Source organism: Notolepis coatsorum (genome assembly GCF_963971535.1).
Source record: "Notolepis coatsorum genome assembly, chromosome: 1".
NCBI lineage: Eukaryota > Metazoa > Chordata > Actinopteri > Aulopiformes > Paralepididae > Notolepis > Notolepis coatsorum.
The window spans coordinates 79,497,286-79,518,398 of NC_140165.1; the positions used below are offsets into that span (position 1 = coordinate 79,497,286).

General features: G+C 44.3%; 1 protein-coding gene across 1 annotated transcript in view; it reads left to right on the top strand.

Annotated features, from left to right (window-relative positions):
• otud4 (OTU deubiquitinase 4) overlaps positions 1–20,836 on the top strand; it is a 138,068-nt gene extending 117,232 nt beyond the window's left edge. The window contains exons 17-21 of the mRNA XM_084334900.1: positions 3,481–4,443; positions 6,577–6,617; positions 9,672–10,467; positions 19,432–19,511; positions 19,667–20,836. Of these exons, the coding sequence (XP_084191026.1) occupies positions 3,481–4,443; positions 6,577–6,617; positions 9,672–10,467; positions 19,432–19,511; positions 19,667–20,278 (2,492 nt within the window). The 3' untranslated portion in view covers positions 20,279–20,836. The remainder of the gene's footprint in view (positions 1–3,480; positions 4,444–6,576; positions 6,618–9,671; positions 10,468–19,431; positions 19,512–19,666) is intronic.
• Positions 20,837–21,113: the final 277 nt, after the last annotated feature.

Consider the following 21,113-nt stretch of genomic DNA (forward strand, 5'->3'; position numbering starts at 1 on the left):
TTGGGCCAGGGAGCCGCAGCTGATTGGCTAAAGAGCCGCAGGTTGCCGACCTTTGGTCTAGACAGATTGATTTATGACGTGATGTACCGTAGGGCTGAACGATTAATCGATTTTAACCAGGAAGTCCCATTGAGATACAAGATCGGTTTGTGAGAGGGAGGTAAGGGGTTTTAGATTGTGTTGTGAAGTTTAGACTTCAGAGAGGGAGAGTAAAGTACAGAAAAATGTTTACCGTTGGGTACCGGTATTGATTCCCAGGTAAAAAGAAACATTTTCAAGCCGCATTTTACAATAAACCTCTGTGGCTGCTTAAAAATAATAATTATTATAATCGCAAATTTTATCGCAATCGCAATATCTATCAGAAAAATCGCAATTAGATTATTTCCCAAAATCGTGCAGCCCTAATGTACCGGACCGCACGGGTGGAAGAGGTTAAAAACATCGGTAAACAAATGTACAGATCCAGCACTGAAAAATCGGTTCCCTTCTGCTGCGCTTCTGCCACCCTTCTACCACTTTAGAACTAGCACTCGGGTGTTATAATTCGGGGGTGACTTTGGGGGCTCCCAAAAAGAACAAAGTGAGGGTACTTAACTTAAGTGCTCCCCCCTGGGAGGGGGTCGGGGGCTACTGCCCTCAGACCCCCAAGATAATTTTTAATAAGTGGGTTCGGGGCAGTCTGACTTGGGGTACTGCCCATATATTAGTGTTGCAATGCATGATAAGTAAACAGTGAAAAAAGCGAAGGAATCAGATGGAGCTGGGGCGTTTGGGACGAATAAAAATGTAAGATGAAAAAGTCTCCCCAGCCTGATACACTGATACACAATTTCAGTACTGTATCTACAAAAAACCCTGTAAATGATCTGCCCATTGTTCATTTGCTTAGATATTTACTATAATTGATCTCAAGAAGTAGCTAGATGAGCTCAGTGGCATCTTTTCACCTTTGGTCATCGTCAGCATGGTGTTATTCACCGTCAACAATTAAAAAAAAATTAAATACTAATAATTTATATTCTCCTTTGGTTCATTACAATTTACTCTAGCATAATATTTCAAGTCACACAATATTTCGGACACTGGGAATACATTCCTCGAGGTCCATAGATGTCCCTAGATACCAATAACATGCAAATGGCCTTGTAGAAGTGTAGCAAGTGTGATAGTAAAGGGTTAACCTTCTGTAGTGTGGTAGTGGAAGGGTTAACCCTTTGTCGTGTGGCAGTGAAAGGGTTAACCTTCCGTATTGTCGCAGTGAAAGGGTTAAACCATTTGGTAGTGCGGCGGTGAAAGGGTTAACAGGTACAATCTTGTCTGCCTTGTTAGGGCATGCTGTTCACAAATGTGTCTTTGGCTGTCGTGGTAATAACGAAAAGCATACGTGTCTGAGGTAGGGATGCACGATATTGATTTTGACACCGATACCGATAACTTTATGCTCCTCAAGCCGATAACCGATATCGATAACCGATATTTATTGTATTATAATTTTTTTTTTAAATGTATATATATATTTTCTTTGATCAATTATCTTTAATTTTTTTTAGCATTTATAAGCTCCGATGTCATCGGTACTGCTATCGGTACTCGAGAAATTATGGAGGTTTTTTTTGAGGAATTTAAACGTCGCAAACTAATCTTGTTGGCCGTTTTCTATATCTCTCCTGCCTCGGTGTCTCTGCCTGCGCGAGGAGCGGGCTGTGCTCACACACTCACTCACACACACACACACACACGGCTGCTGCCGAGTACAGACAGCTCTGCTCTCATCATGGCGGACAGAATGAAATGTTCAAAAGTCTGGGTCTATTTTACTAAAGTCGATGCTGACAACGCTCGTTGCCACAAGTGCAACAAGACATTTGCCAGTAATGTATAAGCGCTGGTACTTGTCAATGTGGCTGGCGGGGAGCTAACATTATTAGCCTGAGCTCTGAGTAGAATAATGGCCGACAATCCGGAGGTAAATAAACGAACAAGAGCTTCTGATTGGTGGTAAGAAAAAGAGGTGGGTGCAAGCGGTGGGACGTAATTGGCAGATCGACTGTCTGCCTCCGAATGTAACGTGACTACGTCACAGCCAAGAAAGGGAGCGCTGGATTTGTGAAAAACTCCCTGTTCCTAAACCACACGCTGTCAGTCGTACCACAGTACTGGCAAAACAGGAGGAGGCTATAATAAAAACAAGCGCCCTTCATCCAAATCCACCCACACCGGATTTCTTTTAACCAAAACATTTATTATATATTATCGGAGCTATCAATAACGTTATCGGGTTTATCGGGATGACGTCATAATTGCTGATATCGGCCAGATAATTATCGTGCATCCCTAGTCTGAGGTTATATGGTGTACAGCGCATATTACGGGTGGAACGGTTCACAAAACCCACGGTTTCGGTTTGTATACGTTTTTGAATTTTTTAAAAATGTAACACTAAAAATAATCCAACTTTTCAGTTATTCTCAAGGACGTAGTCATGCAAAAACTGAAAGAATGAGGCAGTTTGACATCAGGCACATTATTTGGACAGTGACGGTTAGAGCTAGGAGAGATTTTGGTAGAGCAAGAGGGGTGGCATTGCTGATTTAAACATGCTTCTCATTTATTTGGTAAAAAAAAGGTTTACAGCGGTTTGCCTTAAATAATGTTTGGCACACAAAAACCGCACTGACTGAAATATATAGGCAACATTTGTCAAAGTATTAACTTTGTGCAAACAAACAAAATAATTAAACCTTTCTATTTTTGTGGCCACATTATAGACGAAGGCCATCAACATAAAGTATGCATATGCTCAACCAGCACTAGACTTCATCAAAAAGGAAAAGTCACTGTTATTTAAAATAAATAAATCATGTGTACTAAATATATATTTACTTTTTAATTGCATGAAACATTATGAAGTATTTTCTTATGCCGCTTTTCACTGCATGGTACCTAATCGACTCGACTCTCTTTTGCTTTTTGAGCGTCGTCTTGGTTGCCGTATTTGAAGTGACGTCACACCAGGAAGTCAATAGTCAACAGTAACACGGCGTTGGAACCTGGAGAAGCCCTGATGATATAATATAAACCAACAGCCAATAAATGTGAAGTTATCTTTGAACCTCTGTTGTCAAGCCTCGTCAATATACCCCCCCTTCCCCACTAATGGAACTGGTGTCGTGGAATCACTTCGCTGTGAGCGTTTCCGCGGTTAGCTCGCGGCTAACATAACGTTAGCCTAGCTCGCGGATAACGTTAGGTAGCTTAGCTCGCGGCTAACTTAGTTACTGCCTCTCTGCATCCCAATAACCGAACAATACACACATACCCTGAACCGTGGAGGTCGTACCGAACGGTGTACGGTGTGTTCGAATGCGTACCGTTCCACCCCTAGCGCATATAGTTTAGTTTGAAAAGCCAACACTTCTTCATGTTCTGTGTTTGTCTTTATTGTTGTTGCCGTAACTTCCTTTCTACTCTTTTCAGATGCTGTGTCAGAGTGTTGTGTACCAGAGTCCCAGACAGTACTGTCCTCTCTGCCTTACCTCCAGTACCAGCACCCGCACTCTCCTGAGACCTCCCGGTACCAACACCCTCACTCTCCTGAGACCTCCCAGTACCAACACCCTCACTACCCTGAGACCTCCCGGTACCAACACCCTCACTACCCTGAGACCTCCCAGTACCAACACCCTCACTCTCCTGAGACCTCCCAGTACCAACACCCTCACCTCACTGAGACCTCCCGGTACCAACACCCTCACTACCCTCAGACCTCCCAGTACCAACACCCTCACTACCCTGAGACCTCCCAGTACCAACACCCTCACTACCCTCAGACCTCCCAGTACCAGCACCAGGCTCCAGGAGCATCTTACCTCCACTTCACCCAGGCCCAGGCTTCTATCAATCAGCCCCAGGCTCCTAACATCCAGCCCCAGGCTCCTAACATCCAGCCCCAGGCTCCTAACATCCAGCCCCAGGCTCCTAACATCCAGCCCCAGGCTCCTAACATCCAACCCCAGGCTCCTAACATCCAGCAGCCCACTCCCCCTCAGTGCCAGCCCCAGTCCTCTCTTCCCCCCTCCCTTGCTCTCCTCACCCAACCTCAGCCTTTAGTCTGCCAGCCTCAGCCCCAACCTCCCACCACCACCCAGTCTCAAACGGAGAGCATTCACCTCCCACCTGACTCTTCCAGCACCACTCAACCCCAGACTCTGCTGGGTGAAGCCCACCTCTACGCCCAGCTCCCTCCCCTCGCCCATTTCCAACCTCCCCAGCCCCACCACCACCACCCCGGCCAGTCGATCCAGGGAGCGGTGCCCCTCCACCAGCTGTCCCAACTGTTCCAGGATCAGCTCTTCCCAGGCTTCCCTCTCGGGGAGCAGGGTGAGGCAGTTGCACCCCCACCCTTCTCCTTCAACCGTGCAGGAGAGGACCTGCCCAAGGGTGAGCAACAAGTTAGACAGACAGACAGGAAGATAGGAGAGGACCTGCCCAAGGGTGCTAAAGGTTAGAGAGACAGACGGTAGTATAATGGATGCATAACCATTAGCTGACTTACTGAGACTTGTGGTTGAAGTTCTGGTCACAACATGCAAACGAATGTTTTCAAGTTTGTTTATTAGTTGTCACAATAAATGTACTTTACGGTGGAATGCTTGGTTCTGTATGAGCCCCTGAGAGTGTGCTTCATACAGTAAAAAAGTAAGCAAAACAGGAATATACAATATACAATCTAAAGTACAGCCTAATTACAATCAGTACAGTGAGTAAAAATGAGTAAACAGTGAGGTACAAATGCAGACAGTGAGGTACAGAACATCTTAACAAGCACCCAGAAAAGTGGATTTTTTTTTACTTGAACTTGAGGACTGCATACTTTTTTTGCAAAGCTTAGCTTTATACTTATAGCACATGCATGAGCCTGGTCTCTTTTGAAAGATAACTTTCTGAAGTTACTAATGCAAAAAAGGTAAATCACTTTTAGTGCTAATGAAATAGAGTAACAGAGGTCTGAACTTGAGTTGAACTTGAACTTCTGTACTCACATTTTTCTGTAGTGGTTGCAAGATTCCATATTCCAATATTCCAGCATAGAGGTATACACTGGAAAACACTGCGGTTCTATAGCCTGAAGTCTTATGTAGTACAGGTCTGAATTTTATAGAAATCCGTTAGGAAATGGGTCTTTGAGAGACGTCCGAGTAAAACAGAAAAAAAGCTCTCAAATCCATTTCCTCATCCACGGCTGTTCATTCTGAAGTCTGATTCACTTCCTATTTTCGCTCGTCAACTTTCACCCAGTTCCCTTATTCGCACCCCCCTCCCCCCCACGTGGGGTATCGTTGGAAAGGTACAATTGTTGGCTACAAGGCTGACCAATCATTTTGGCCATCGGCGGATGATTGGCAGTTCTGGAGCGTCTGGAGTCCGGGGTGGTCATCTGATGCACGGCATGTAAAAAGACGCTCGCCTGGGAGCTCCAGTAGCTCACCACGTACCGCGAGTGCTATTTCAGCGCCGTGGACAACCGTGCTCGTCACGGATCTGGGGCTGAGCGCGTTCGAATCCCGGACGGCAGCCGTGCCTTTCCCAGAGTGTCTTCCCCCCCATCTCTGAACCCTTTCAGCCTGCTTCTGTCGGTCGAACTTGACCAAGTATGAATGCGATGAAAAAGCGATAAACGCTAAAAGAACCAGCTGACTGGTCAAAGTTTAAAAAAAAAAAAAAGACACTCGCCTGACATATTGTCATGTAACTCGAGAACCGAGGCACGGATTTGGTCGAGTGAGGTGGTATTTGAACGGCAACAAATAGATCTTTCTAACGGTATAATATATGTTCTGCGAAAAAATGCAGCCGCTAGACGCTCGCAAAGTGCCGTGACTTGTGTGCGAACCGCGCACGGGCATGACGGCCCGACGCCGGTACCTCTCCTGTTAAGACGTTAACCATCCACAACAGAATACAGTCCTTGTGTGTTTAACCATCCACAACAGAATAGTAATATCCTGGCTTCTTCAACAAACTAAATAGTTTGAGGAAACTGCATGGGTAGACGTTGTGAGCAGGTACAAGGTAAGGCTGTCCCCGAAGCCTGTTTTTGGGATTCGAACTTCGTCAGGGTTTTACGACCTTTGAACCTTCGTTTTTAATTAAAAAAAAAAAAAAAAAAAAAAAGTTTTAAATTATATATATATATATTTTTTTATATCCTCAAACTAAATCCTCAATGTGAATAAAGTGATTAATCTGATTAAATGAGTCTTTTTGTATTAAATCAACTTTCTTTAATGAATATAACGTTTTTTTTAATACTATAATATTAGTGTAGCCTAATCTTTATCTGCAACTGTGAAGAAAAACCACATTGGTTCAAACAGAATGAATAGACACATAAAAGAAAAATATTTTTTATTAAAAATAAAAAATTCGAATTTTGATTTAGAATTCGAATGTTAACATAACGAACAAACGTTCGAACATTCGGGCTCAGCCTTAGTACAAGGACAAACTGTTGTGATGCTGAGGACAGTTTGGATGCTTTCTCCAGTTTATGTAACTTTGTCTCTTCTCCAGATGTCAACGTGCTCAGATTCTTCTTCAATCTGGGAGTCAAGGTAGGACACACAGACACACACTAAAGGTAGGACACACAGACACACACTAAAGGTAGGACACACACACACTAAAGGTAGGACACACAGACACACACTAAAGGTAGGACACACAGACGCACACTAAAGGTAGGAGACACAGACGCACACTAAAGGTAGGACACACAGACACACACTAAAGGTAGGACACACAGACGCACACTAAAGGTAGGACACACACTAAAGGTAGGACACACAGACACACTAAAGGTAGGACACACAGACACACACTAAAGGTAGGACACACACACACTAAAGGTAGGACACACAGACATACTAAAGGTAGGACACACAGACATACTAAAGGTAGGACACACAGACACACTAAAGGTAGGACACACAGACACACACTAAAGGTAGGACACACAGACACACACTAAAGGTAGGACACACAGACGCACACTAAAGGTAGGACACACACACTAAAGGTAGGACACACAGACATACTAAAGGTAGGACACACAGACACACTAAAGGTAGGACACACAGACACACTAAAGGTAGGACACACAGACACACACTAAAGGTAGGACACACAGACGCACACTAAAGGTAGGACACACACTAAAGGTAGGACACACAGACACACTAAAGGTAGGACACACAGACACACACTAAAGGTAGGACACACAGACGCACACTAAAGGTACGACACTAAAGGTAGGACACACAGACACACTAAAGGTAGGACACACAGACACACTAAAGGTAGGACACACAGACACACTAAAGGTAGGACACAGACACACACTAAAGGTAGGACACACAGACACACACTAAAGGTAGGACACACAGACACACACTAAAAGTAGGACACACAGACACACACTAAAGGTAGGACATGTTACATGTTTGGCACTCAATCGTTGGCGAGGAAACACGTCATATTACGTGGTTGGCACTGAATGAGTTAAAGGGCGGCGTGTGTGTGTATATATGTGTCTCTCTGTGTGTCTGTCGTGTGTGTTTAACTCTGCTATAGACTAGGGATGAGTTAGAATATTAAAATGTTCGAATAGTCGATGCTAGTCTCCACATTCGATTTTCATGTCAGTCGAAATTATTATTATTATTTAATTTTTTTACAATTTTAATTGAAGCAAACCATTCTTATTTAATTCCTTTTTATTAACTCAGCGCCAGACCCAAGGATAGTCGGGTTATCTCGCCATGCGTTGAGCGCCAGGACCCCCGAAAACCTGAGTATAGTCGGGTTTTCATCGTTATTTCTTTTATTCAATATTTGTAGTAATTTCTCTCACACGGACCTTGGGGTTACCATAGTAGTGAATCACTCTGAGATCGCTAGAGTGCAATACCGGCCGCATCCAGGTGGGTGACAGTATCGCCCACCCTTCGAATCCTTTTTTTCACACAGTGTTACATTCAAATGTCTCCGGGCGCAGTTTTCTTGGTCAGGCGAGTCTAACGGTTCACTCGATGGCATTGAAACGCGTCAAATGCCCCCGATGCATGTGTTGTGGTGGATTATGTTGGCGACACGATGGACACCAATACTGGAAATCGCGATCAGACAATTGGAATATTCTTTTTGGGGTACCTCCTAGTGAAGGTAAGGACTATATGACATCAATCCTGCTTTGATCCAACCATGATTTCACATTGATCGTTGCGACCATGTGTAACGTACTCCAGAACGTATGCCGTTGGTGATGTTCAAAGCATCAAAAATTAAACATAATACCTATTATATACATTTGATTTGGAAATAGTAGCGTGTCCAGGCGAGCAACGCCAACGCTTTTAGTAAAATTCACGTATTGCTCCATAGCACCGTTTCCTGGAATTAGCCAGGATCACTCTGAAACTATTCTTATATTCACCACGGTATAACACGCGAACATATACATGAAATCATTTATTATTTTTCACATATTGATCAATGGATAGTTGATGTCAAATGAGCCATAGTATTGTATCCATAGCTATAATATAGAATATAGATATAGCCCTGCAAAAACCGCCACGCAGCCCTATCTCTTAGAGTGGTGACGCAGTAGGAACTAAGATGAGCTGGGCCTCTGGCGCTGAAAGAGTTCAAACCGGTTGATAGGTCAATGCAATGCTGTTATTATAGGCTATGATGGTGAATGGTGTCATTTTGATTTATTGTCTGTCAGCTCAACCGATCAACGTTCTGAAGGATTATCTGAACTTCAGATTCTGAAGTGCCTATTTATGTGCAATACCCTTTGATTTTAATGGTCCATTCTATTAAAAAGAATAACTGAATTTAACTGAAACTGAACATTTTAACTGAATTTAAACTGAAACAGAAAATAACAATATATTTTTAATATAATTTAAAAATATTTGGTGGGGGGGTGGGGGGGGGGGGGTAGAGTATTCGGTCTCAAGAACAGTAGACCTTTCTAAAATGATTTTGGTCAGTCATGCACATCCCTACTATAGACTATATAGGAAGTATATATAATAAAAAGAATATTTAAGAATATATATATAACTTTTTTATTGTAATCATAGAGACCATGATATTTCCTCAGACAATAATTGTACCATTTAAATCTCAAATGGTGACATCACTAGTCCGTGTCACGACACTGATAGTTTACCACCCAACACTGTATTCTATTCTATTATTCTTGTATTACACAGTATATAGTTTTTAGAACATTATATTGTATTATATTATTAATAATAATAATAATACATTTTATTTGGTGGTGCCTTTCACGACACCCAAGGTCACCTTACAGATAAAAACAAAAAAAAACACAGCAAGGCAGTTAAAAGTCGAGGTTAAAAATAAAACAAACGACGAAACGAAATATAAAAACAGTGAAGTTAAAATAACAAACAGCAGGGAGTATAGGACAGTGACAGAGGTTATAGTGAATATGCGAGTTTGAACAGATGTGTTTTCAGTTGTGATTTGAATGATGAGAGTGAGTCAGACTGTATTACACAGTATATAGTTTTTAGAACATTATATTGTATTATATTATTGGTATATATTGTCTCTCTCTCTCTCTCCAGGCATATTCCCTGTCTTTCGTCCCTCCCTGTGTGTACCTCCTGCCTCTCCAGCAGGCCTACACCATGTACCCCAAACTCCGCTCCAACTCTCCCTCCCCGCCCCATCCCAGCTCCTCCTGCGCTCCGTTGCCGTGGCAACCGCCCTCCAGCCCCCCCGCCAGGCCCCAGGAGGTCTACCCTCCTCCCCAGTACCCCGCCACTTCATCGCAGGTCGATGCCCCGTACCCTGCCCGCTCACCCCAGGCCCTGGAGCCCTCCCACCCTCAGGCAGGGTACCCACATCTCCAGAGGCCCTGGCCACCGCAACAGGGCCCCCCCAGCTACCCTGTAGGGTACCCCTCCCCCACGACCACCCCTCCCTACCCCCCCTCTCAGCCTTACTCCCCGGGACCGCCCCACTACCCGACCAGCGGACCGCACTACCCCCCCGGCTCCCTGGGCTTCCCGGGGGGCCGCAGGAGCGCGGAGCAGCTTCAGGGCTTTCCCCTCCCCACGACCTCCGGAGCCTTCCAGGGGGGCCACAGGAGCGCGGAGCAGCTTCAAGCCTTCCCCCTCCCCACGACCTCCGGAGACTTCCAGGGGGGCCACAGGAGCGCGGAGCAGCTTCAGGCCTTCCCCCTCCCCACGACCTCCGGGGCCTTCCAGGGGGGCCACAGGAGCGCGGAGCAGCTTCAGCCCGCCAGCAGTGAGCCGCCGGCCGGCCTCGCCTCTGGCACCGGTCCCCTGGAGGCCTCCACTGCTGCAGACGTGGCAGACGCTAACGGCGGTGGTACAAGCACTGCAGCTTCCTCTGCTGGTACGTCAGTCTTCTATAAAGAGTAACATGATAGATGAGGTCTCATACAGCGCTCTAGACTATAAACAGTAACATGATAGATGCGGTCTCATACAGCTCTCTAGACCAGTGGTTCCCAAAGTCGGGGTCGCGACCCAAAGTCAGGCCACTGAACTTAGAAGCAGGCCAGGACGCGTGAATATTTTAGGCAACCAACTTGTGTTTAGCGTTTCTCTGATTGGCCACTACGCCCATGTGACCGCGGCAGCGCGAGAGAGCTGCAGCGCGGAAATAGGCTGTCTATTGCCATTCTCTAAGACAAACTCTAACCTTAACCAACTCCTTAACAGCGCCTAAACTTAACCCTTCTAACCTTAACCAACTCCGAAACAATGCCTAACCTTAACCTTAACCAACTCCGAAACAATGCCTAACCTTAACCTTAACTTTAACCAACTCCGAAAGAATATTGCCATTCTCTAAGACAAACTCTAACCTTAACCCCCTGAGGTCTAAAGTTTCTAGCTCCACCTTCTCAGAATATTCTCTTTTTTGTTTGTTACATAATGTAAAATTACAGATTCATACCTTCAAAATAAGCCATCAATTGTCAAATTTGAGACGATAGTTTTCAATCAATGTCCTATCAAACATTCTGGTACAGTCATTACCAATTTGCAGCAGGAGCCTCTGAAGAGAATTCAGTGAATTCAGCTAATGATAAGGGAACTACACTCCTTCCCAGAATGCAATGTGATGTCAATGTCAATGACTAATTCACACCAGAGAGAGAGAGAGAGAGAGAGAGAGAGAGAGAGACCCCGTCTGGTAGAGATTTGGGCTCTACTGAGCCTACCTTTCTAGTTGAAACGTTGCAATTTTTACGTGCGTAAGCTGTCAACTAGCGAGATGCGTTGTTACAGAGCTGGTTACAGAGCTGGTCCACACTGCTATTATGAAATGACCCGAAATTTATGTAAGCTTGTCAACTAAAGCGGTCCGTGTTTAGACAGCGCGGGTGAGCAAACTCGTCACACAGCAGCCAGTGATCATTCATACCTCGTAAACACAGACGCACTCTGCCATACAGTAGTTAATGTTAAATAAAGCCCATTTGAATTGAGAGAGAGAATGTCCGCGAATGTCCTCAGACTCCTCACGCAGGAGAAACGACTGCAAAAAGTCGAGTCCCGTGGATATTATTGCAACAGATAATTCATACATATTATGTTTAGAATTTGGATGGGGGGGTAGGCTCTGATACCAGTCTCACGCCTCTGCGGGGGTGTAACACCTATTCACAGCGCACACGCCGCTATTGTGTGTGTGCGCGCGTCCATGTATGTGCGTTTCGTGACGCGATGTAGTTCTTATCGCAAATGGAGATTATTACAATCATACCATCTAGCAAGAATTAAACGTATTTACAAGTCGTATTAGGTTTAGCAAGTTGGGGGACGTATACCTTACATGTCAAAGCACTAGAAATGGCAATTTTTCTATTTTTATCGATTTCTGAAAAGATGTCCTTTTTGAGCATTTAAGAGGGATTCTAATTATTTTGTTAAAGCTCCAGCGTGACCCCTAAGGGTTTTAACCAGCTCCTTAACACTTTAAGTGCCGAAAACGTGTTTAGGCGTCCTTCCCCGCCATGCTCAAGTTGCCGAGGACGCCGTAACTCGTCTTTAATATCAATATTTCGAAAATCTGTGATCGAAATCATATTTTTCCTCCGCAGCCCTGAGACACAGTGCTGGCCTCCTCTCAACCCTCTAGCGGTTCAAGAGCGCCATCTGGTGGCCGATCGGCAGAAGCGCCAAACAGGAAGTCATGTGGATGAAGTGCTGATCGTCCATATTACTTCCGGGCACTCTCTATAGGTCCCGGGACTCGATCTCGACACAATACATAGCGATCCGTTGCCAATAACTCGATAAACAACATGATTTGGACGTATATACTATTATACAACCTGGAAATAGATCGCGTATTTCTACATCCCATAATAGGAATATTTCAGTTCCACGCTCATCGTCCAACGCCGCGAGGAAGATACGGTAAGATTCAGCGTTATTTTTTAACGTGTTCGATATAAACTGCTTTGATGATCATATCACCCACACTAGATGAATGATATAACGCTGCCCACGGAATTATAAACGATCCCCCGCCCATCCGGTCATCATCAGATGATACGTAGAAACTTCTAGAAGTATGTCCAATTGAAATTTTTGATCTCGCACAGATTCCTACCAAACTGTATTTCATCATCAATATAATGCATTTGGGGCTATAAATCACGTTCTGGAGAAAGCTGCAGAAAGAGATGAAAACATACTTATACTTTAGACCATATTTTACTATGAATATGTGAATGAAAAAGTTTAACGTTGCTACACAATGAACAATACATATAGGACCTTGAATGGGCCCTAATAATGGCAATCTAGCAATAGAATTTAAAAAGTTATAGCCCTGCAAAGAAGGGGAACTTCTCCATAGACAAATAGAGCTGGCAAGGGATGGTATATCATGAATTTAGCCTTAGGCAATCAAAGTGTTAACAGCGCCTAAACTTAACCCTTCTAACCTTAACCAACTCCGAAACAATGCCTAACCTTAACCTTAACCAACTCCGAAACAATGCTTAAAGTTAACATGCCTAAACTTAACCGGCGAAAGAATGCATGTAAAAAAAATTAAAATAAAATTGAAGGGAATCGAACTTGTCACCAACAGACCGCAGGATCCACAGCAAGGCGGCACTACCAGTTGAGCTAGTTGTCGATGTTAAAACAGGGGGGATTACTGCTACATAATGCTGCCGCGACAGAGCTCCGTGGCAGAGCAGAGCTGCCGCGGGGGCGTGGCTAGACGCAAGTTGGGCGTGGCTAGACACAAGTTGGTTGCCTTTAATATTTAGGCGGCCAGGACAGTGTTTCTAGTTGTATTCTAAAATTATATTCTATTGTATTCTAAAATGTGACTATATGGTTTTATATTAACTTAATAAATAAACAAAAACGAAAAAATCTACTTATTTCAACGAACATTTCAAACTAAATAACAGATTATGCACATAAAACGCTGAAAACAACCGAAGCAACAATAGTATTTTAATGAGGCTATTATTATTATCATTATTATTTTGCAACAAGTTAGCCCTCTCATAAATAGCACATATAAATGAATAACTAACTTGAACTAACTTAATAGGATTGAAGTGATATTTGGCTTAAAAAATCGGTCGCCTGGCAAAAAAAAAAAAAAAAAGCCTGACGATGTGCATTGGGCCGCGGCTCTCTAACGCCTTATTTTCTGGGTCCTGGCCTGAAAAGTTTGGGAACCCCTGCTCTAGACTATAAACAGTAACATGATAGATGAGGTCTCATACAGCTCTCTAGACTATAAACAGTAACATGATAGATGAGGTCTCATACAGCTCTCTAGACCAGGGGTTCCCAACCTTTTTTCCCCCAGGGACCCCCAAACATCTCTGATGAAATTCCTGGACCCCCCTCCTAATAAAATACCATAAAATACTATTTTTTTGTCATTTTAATACTTTTTTTTGTCATTTTAATAACAAACTGCTTATACACAGGCATATGCATCATAATTAGACCCACTATGCTTCTTTGACTTGTGCCTTCAATCAACAAATCTCATCTTGCACCATATGTATTTCAAAATGTTGGCCAATATTCAAATCCTGTATTCATCCTCTCAAATCAGGCCCTAATGGTGAACGGTTTGCATTTATGTTGAATGAAGTAAGAATCCACTGCAGTAAAAATATCCTCACCTTGAGTGGTGGTAGTAAGGTTGACTGACATGAGAATGTCCTGCTTCAGATCCTCATTTTCGATATACTGCACATAAACGATGAGCACAGCCTCGTCTGCGACAGTTGTAGTTTCATCAAGTTGTATGGCAAATGGACCCTTTCTAAGCTTTTCTGACAGCTGCTGCTCGTAATCACTTGACATCTTATCAATTCGGTCTTTCACTACATTGTTCGAGAGTGGTACTGATTTTAGTTTATCCGCCACCTGTGGGCCGCACAGTTTCTAAACCATTTTGATGCAGGCTGGTTTGATGAGCTGCTCGCCAATATTGTGCGGTTTCTTTGCTTTTGCAATTAAAAGCGAACACTCAAAGGAGGCTTCGGTAGCCTTCTGTAAATCACTGCCACCCCTGCTCCACGCTACTCTAACATCAACAGGCTTGTTCGCCTTGAGAGACTGTTCTTTCCTCCGAAAAAAGTCCGGATCCTTCCCAACGGTTTCTGGGTGCTTAGACGCCTGATGTCTCTTCAGCTTGCTGGGCTTCAGGCTCGAGTTTGCCAACTTTTCTCCACAAATCACACACTCAGGTCGTTTGTCTGGTCCCTCAGTGAAGCCCATGGTGATGTAATTTTCGCAATTGCTGTAGGTCCTAACTTTTTTTGCAGATGAGCTGCCGTCATCTCCTTTTCGTTTGTCACACATTTTCGACCTCTGGCGGCTGACTGCAGATGAGCCGAGAAAGTTAACTAGCGTGCTAGGCTAGCTACGGAAAGTGATACAGTCAACTGATTCGCGTTTTAGCGGCTACCCGGTAGCCTACTGTTAACGTTCAAAAATCATGTCTAGATGTTTATTTATTTATCTTTATTTTTTATTGTAGTGGAGAGACTATTCATGCTTCTGATGATAAAAATTTGCTAATTAAATATTTCTCCGGAGAAGAAGAGAAAAAAAAAATACTATAAACAGTAACATGATAGATGAGGTCTCATACAGCTCTCTACAGACTAAACAGTACCATGATAGATGAGGACTCATACACAGGCATTAAAGTGTTCCGTCTTGAGACGGATTTCCGTCAATTTGATTATATTTATATAATATTTTGATGTATATTTATAATTTTTATTTTTATTTTTTTTAAATATAAAGTTTGCCGATAGGGATGTATCAGTAGCATTGGCAGTGGTAGTAGTCGTAATAGTAATCCAGTCTATTTTTTTATTTTCTAAAAAAAAAATCAACACTTTTGCTTAATTTCTTTGATGGCTCAAATGTATGCTCTAGTGTCTAGTCGATTTTGTGTTTTGAGATAGATCTAGCCTCTTAATTTTGCTCTCAAAGTGCACCAGATTGATGCATTTAACTTTAAAACTTAAAAAGAAAAGTTACCCCATTGTTGTGGCATAATTGCTAAACGTGTTTAGTCCCTTGTTTGTATGATAACAATCCTTTTAGTTCAATGGTTCAAAGTAATGGGAAAAGGGTGCTAGCTCGCCATCAATCAGAAGCTAGCCACAAGACTTGCATTCACGCTACCCAGCACACAGCCTCCCTGCCTGGCACAACAACTACAACAGTAGTAGGGTCTATAGTCACAGTCAGGACAGTAGCTCTACAAGTAGGCTCCCTTAACACTTTCAGTGCCAGCAGGGGGCGCACGATTTAGTGCTTGAATGCCCATCATCCACTTCAATGTTAGCGTTAATAACGCCTAATTTATGTTTTAAATTATGGCTATGTGTCTAATCTGCCCGTCGCTTATCAATGACTCATTTTCCAGTCAACATTGTCGAAGCGGATTGTTTTTTTATCGGTTCATTTCCGTTTTATAGCATTTTGAAAAGCCCTCGTTTTCAAGGAAAATAAAAAGATTCCATAATAAACGCCCTGTACTGGAATATTCTAGAATACACAAAAACGTTGTAATTTTTCGGCCTATTTATGAATCGTTTTCAAATAAACGCTAGATTTTCTTTACCTTTATTTTACCAGGTAGTCACTTGAGATCAAAGATCTCTTTTTCGAGCAAGACCTGGCCAAAATGGCAGCAAAAACAAAAAACAAACATACAAAAATACACAAAACACAGACAAAGACATAAAAGGCAAAGTGGGGCAAGGGGATACATTTGAGCTGCAGCAAATCAGATTGAATGGGATTGGGGGAGATTGGAGGGTAGGGTAAAAAGGTAGAAAGAGGATGGAAGGTGAGGCCCTGCAGGAGGTTGCTGGGGAGAGAAGGTCAGGTTAAAAACATAAAATATAACAGCACATTATGCAGTGAAGCAGCGACATTCTCCCATCTCATTCTTTAAAATGCCCTTAATTTGAACTTTAAAATCAGATATGGTAGTGAGGGCCTGCAGTTTCAAAGTTTTTTGAAGTCCATTCCAGGCAGAGGGAGCAGAGAACATGAAGGCCCTTTTCCCAAACTCTGTGCGGGTTCTGGGTACTGAGGCATATAAATAGTCCTGGGATCGTAAGCTGTAAAATGGGTTTGATGTGATGGTGAGGTATGAACCGAGGTAAAAAGGGAGCTGACCAATAATTGCTTTATAAATGAAGGTGTACCAATGAAGCAGTCTACGGGCAGTCAAGGACGGCCAGTTAACTTTAGCATACAGAGTGCAATGATGGGTAAGTGATCTATATCCAGAAATAAATCTTAATACACCATGGTAAGCAGTGTCCAACATGTGTAGTGAGGTGGAACAGGCATTCATGTATAAAACATCACCATAATCTAATACTGGTAAAAAAGTGGCAGCAACTAGTTGCTTCTTTGCATTAAAAGAAAAGCACGATTTGTTTCTGAAAAAGAAACCCAACCTCACTTTTAGCCTCTTGACCAGGCTTTCAACGTGTGGTTTAAAAGACAAGCTGTCATCAAGTAAAAAGCCAAGGTATTTAAAAGTCGACACAATCTGAATAGGAATGCCTTGCGATGTGTGTATAGAGGCAAGACAAGGCATTTTTGTTTTGGCTGAAAATCGATGACCTCATTTCCTCAACATCACACACACACACACACACACACAGGGCGAACGCTGAGAGCTCAGCGAATACAACTCTGATTATCCCAAGACTTGTAAAATGGATTCCTTACCTCAGATCAGATGTTCACCAAAAAGATCATTCCAATTCCTGATCGCCATTCCAAAAATCGATCGCTTTTATTGATCCAACGCTGGGTGCTCGAAACACATATTCCACGCTGTTTTGAGGGACTAGAATGACTGCAATCGGCTCTGATTACATGCCTGAGAAGTAAAATGTGGATTCCGGATTTTTCTTTTCTCATCCATTTTCATTGAGTCCATTCCAAAAGGGTGCATTACCATCTGGGAGACGATAGGGGGCGCTTTTTTCACATCTGAGCTCCTGATGGGGCTGGTTTCCCAACGAGAGACTCGGTTGATGAAATATGAATTCAGATTGATAATAAAAAAAACTAGACAATTCCGCGTGGGGGAAATTGTGAAAGTGTGGGTGACGCCTGTGCACCAACAGGAGAGGGTCTCTCGTGAGTCTCTATGACAAACGGTTCAAAGGATACAAAAAGGGGGCGCGGCCTAAGGATCGGGGGAGTGGTCAACATAGACCATTTCAAATTTTTCGGACTTCTCCGAGTTTTTGAAATTGTTCTGGACTAAGGGGGTGTGGCCTAAGGGGGCGTGGTCTAATGATCGGGGGAGTGGTCAACATCGACCAATGAAAGAGGATATCCCTACCGAGTACAATGGCACAACCCGCAAGTCTCTATGACAAACGGTTCAAGAGATACACTGAGGGGTGTGGCCTAAGGGGGCGTGGTCTAATGATCGGGGGAGTGGTCAACATCGACCAATGAAAGAGGATATCCCTACCGAGTACAATGGAACAACCCGCAAGTCTCTACGACAAACGGTTCAAGAGATACACTGAGGGGGTGTGGCCTAAGGGGGCGTGGTCTAATGATCGGGGGAGTGGTCAACATCGACCAATGAAAGGTGGTCAACATCGACCAATGAAAGAGGATATCCCTACTGAGTACAATGACACAACCCGCAAGACAGAGGGCGCTGTCAAGCAATTCAGTACTGCTACACAGAGGGGCAATGAAGGGTTAAGTCGATGAGGTCATTGGCAGGTCAGCTGAGCTATGAGCCATGAGCCTCACAGCTGTTAGGCTGAACCAATCATGAGCCATGAGCCACACAGGTGATGCAATCATAATGACTTGCACTTTCCATCCAATGCATGTCTATGGAGGCAGATGCATGACTGCATTGTCACGGTGATTAAAAGAAAACTATACGAGATGAAGCGTTGTGACGCGCACGTGAACACTTAAACGAGTAGGCGAAGGGTTGTGTGCGATATTGTGGCATTCCTTCGACAATTGTGGCGTCGGTGGCGATCGGAACAGAAGGGGAAAAAAGCTAAAAAATCATCGGATTCCTAGAGTGGGATTACATTGCGGTCTATGGGGAAGAGAACCTTCAAACAAATGGTCGTCAGTTGAGATAGAAATGTCCAATTCCATTTATTTTTCTTTTGTGAGCGAGCTGACAGCCGTTTTTTTCTACGTCCAAAATTGTGATCACTCCAATGGGACCGAAATGTTCCTGTTTTAAAGTCGATTCGTAGCCAAACGGTGCGGTGAAACTTTCTGAGTTCGAATAGCGATGTTGCCATAGGCAAGCCGGTCGTTTTGATACCTTTCACGTGTATGGGGCGCGAACGCTCTGGCACGAGTTGTGTTTGCAAAATCGGTGGAATAAATAAAGAAGAATAAAAATAGTATAGATTACTACAGTGTGGGTGGCAACCTGGCTTCGCCAGGTCACCCACACTAATAACACGCTATAGTAATTGTCGTGGTGGGCATTCAGGGGGCGGGCTGATAACACGTGTTATGTCGTCCGTGGCATCCAAAGTGACCAAATATTTCAATATCCAAATATTTATGGCCCGACTGTATGTTGGCTAGGTATTATCTATGTTGATTAGAAGCTGTTTCCGTGATGTGGTTTCATGTTTAGAAGCTGTTTCCATGTGGTTTCATGTTTAGAAGCTGTTTCCATGATGTGGTTTCATGTTTAGAAGCTGTTTCCATGATGTGGTTTCATGTTTAGAAGCTGTTTCCATGATGTGGTTTCATGTTTAGAAGCTGTTTCCATGATGTGGTTTCATGTTTCATTTGACCCTCACAGTGACTACTGACAGACCCCAGGCAGATGGCAAGACCAGACCTGTTCTACTGGTGGACCCTCCTCTCAATAATACACCTATAGTAAGAAACACACACACAGACAGACAGATGCAGTGTTGTCAAACAGGACTATAATGTGATCTCTATCAATTTCCCCCTCCACCCTTCACCTCCTCTCTCTATTCTATCGTCACTCCTCTCCTCTCTTTCACTCTACCCCCCCCCCCCCCCCCCAGGTCACATGGGTCCCAGAGGCCAGTCGGCAGCAGCAAGGAGTGGTCGCCCCGGTCGAGTTCAGAGAAGTCGCGGCCGGCGACGCCCCCGTCTCCAAGGCGACCAACAAAGACCTCGCCAGGGCCTACCATGGCCAAGTGCTCCACCCTTACGCCCAACTGGGGATGGAGCCGCCGCCCCCCCTCTCTGCAGCCACGCCCCTCTCTGCAGCCACGCCCCTCTCTGCGGCCACGCCCCTCTCTGCCCTACCGGCCCTGAGGCCCCTGTTCCCCGGTCCTCACCACTCTGTGGGCTGTGGGACTGAAGGAGACCTGGAGGAAGGAGAACCGGAGCTCAACCAGAGTCAGGGAGCAGCCAGGCAGTACTACAAGCGCTCTCGTGGCTGGAAGGGCGGGTACGACCAGCGGGGGTGGGGAGGATACCGCAGGAGGCAGGGTGGAGGAGGACGAGGAGGAGGAGACGGAATGGAGGAGAGGAGAGATAACCGGGAGAGTGGAGGAGGAGGAGGACGAGGAGGAGGAGACGGAATGGAGGAGAGGAGAGATAACCGGGAGAGACGACAGGGCGAGTGCTATAGCTCCGCCCCTAAAGCACGCCGGGGGAGGGGCTACTAGAGAGGGAGGTGTGGCTGGAACGAGGACACAGGGAAGTGGTTTTTGGGGATGGGGCTTCAGATAAACAACTGATTGATGTTGCAGGTCTTTCTTTATATATATATATATCACTTGTTGCCTAGCAACGGCCATGGACCAGGATTGTTGAAGACAACATGGCCGCCGTGGAGAACCGCCTCGGGTCAAACGGCTGTTTAATCCAGTGCTGCTTCCATCATCCAGCCTCACTTAGTTCTGTTGGAAAACCTTATTTTTCTATAGTTGGTTGTGTTCGTACTAGTCTGATGCTGGTGGTTCAAAGATCCTTTTGTGTGTTTTAGAGGTACTCTCTCTTTCTTTCAATCCAAACAGACGAGAGGAAGTGTTCTCTCTCTCTATGGCCTTATTCAGTGCCTTATATATGATGTGTTTGTTTTGTTTCAGTTTTTGTTTCTTTCCCTGGTCTCTGTGTGAGACATGCCTCTCGAGTACAGAACAAAAGGTGTTGGGTTTTCTGTTGTGTGTGTGTGTGTGGTTTCTTTCTTGTGTGTGGATGGAATAAAAACAAGTGCATTTGGACACGATAGTTTCTTTGCGGTCTGTCGAGCTCAATGTGTTTCTACTCTGTAACGTCAGAACCAGAGCCTGTATGCTTCAGCTTTCCTCTTCCTACAGCTGTTCCTGCAGAACATGGTCCGCTGTGTTTCTGCTCTTTAACCCGGCCGCTATACAGAGAGTTCTGTTCTGTACCAGGATACTCAAGTCACCTGGTTGTGAGTCGATGCATGTAATTCAGGGTTCCCACAAGGTCCTTGAAGTGCTTAAAGTGCTTGATTTTTGACCCAAAAAAGTCAAG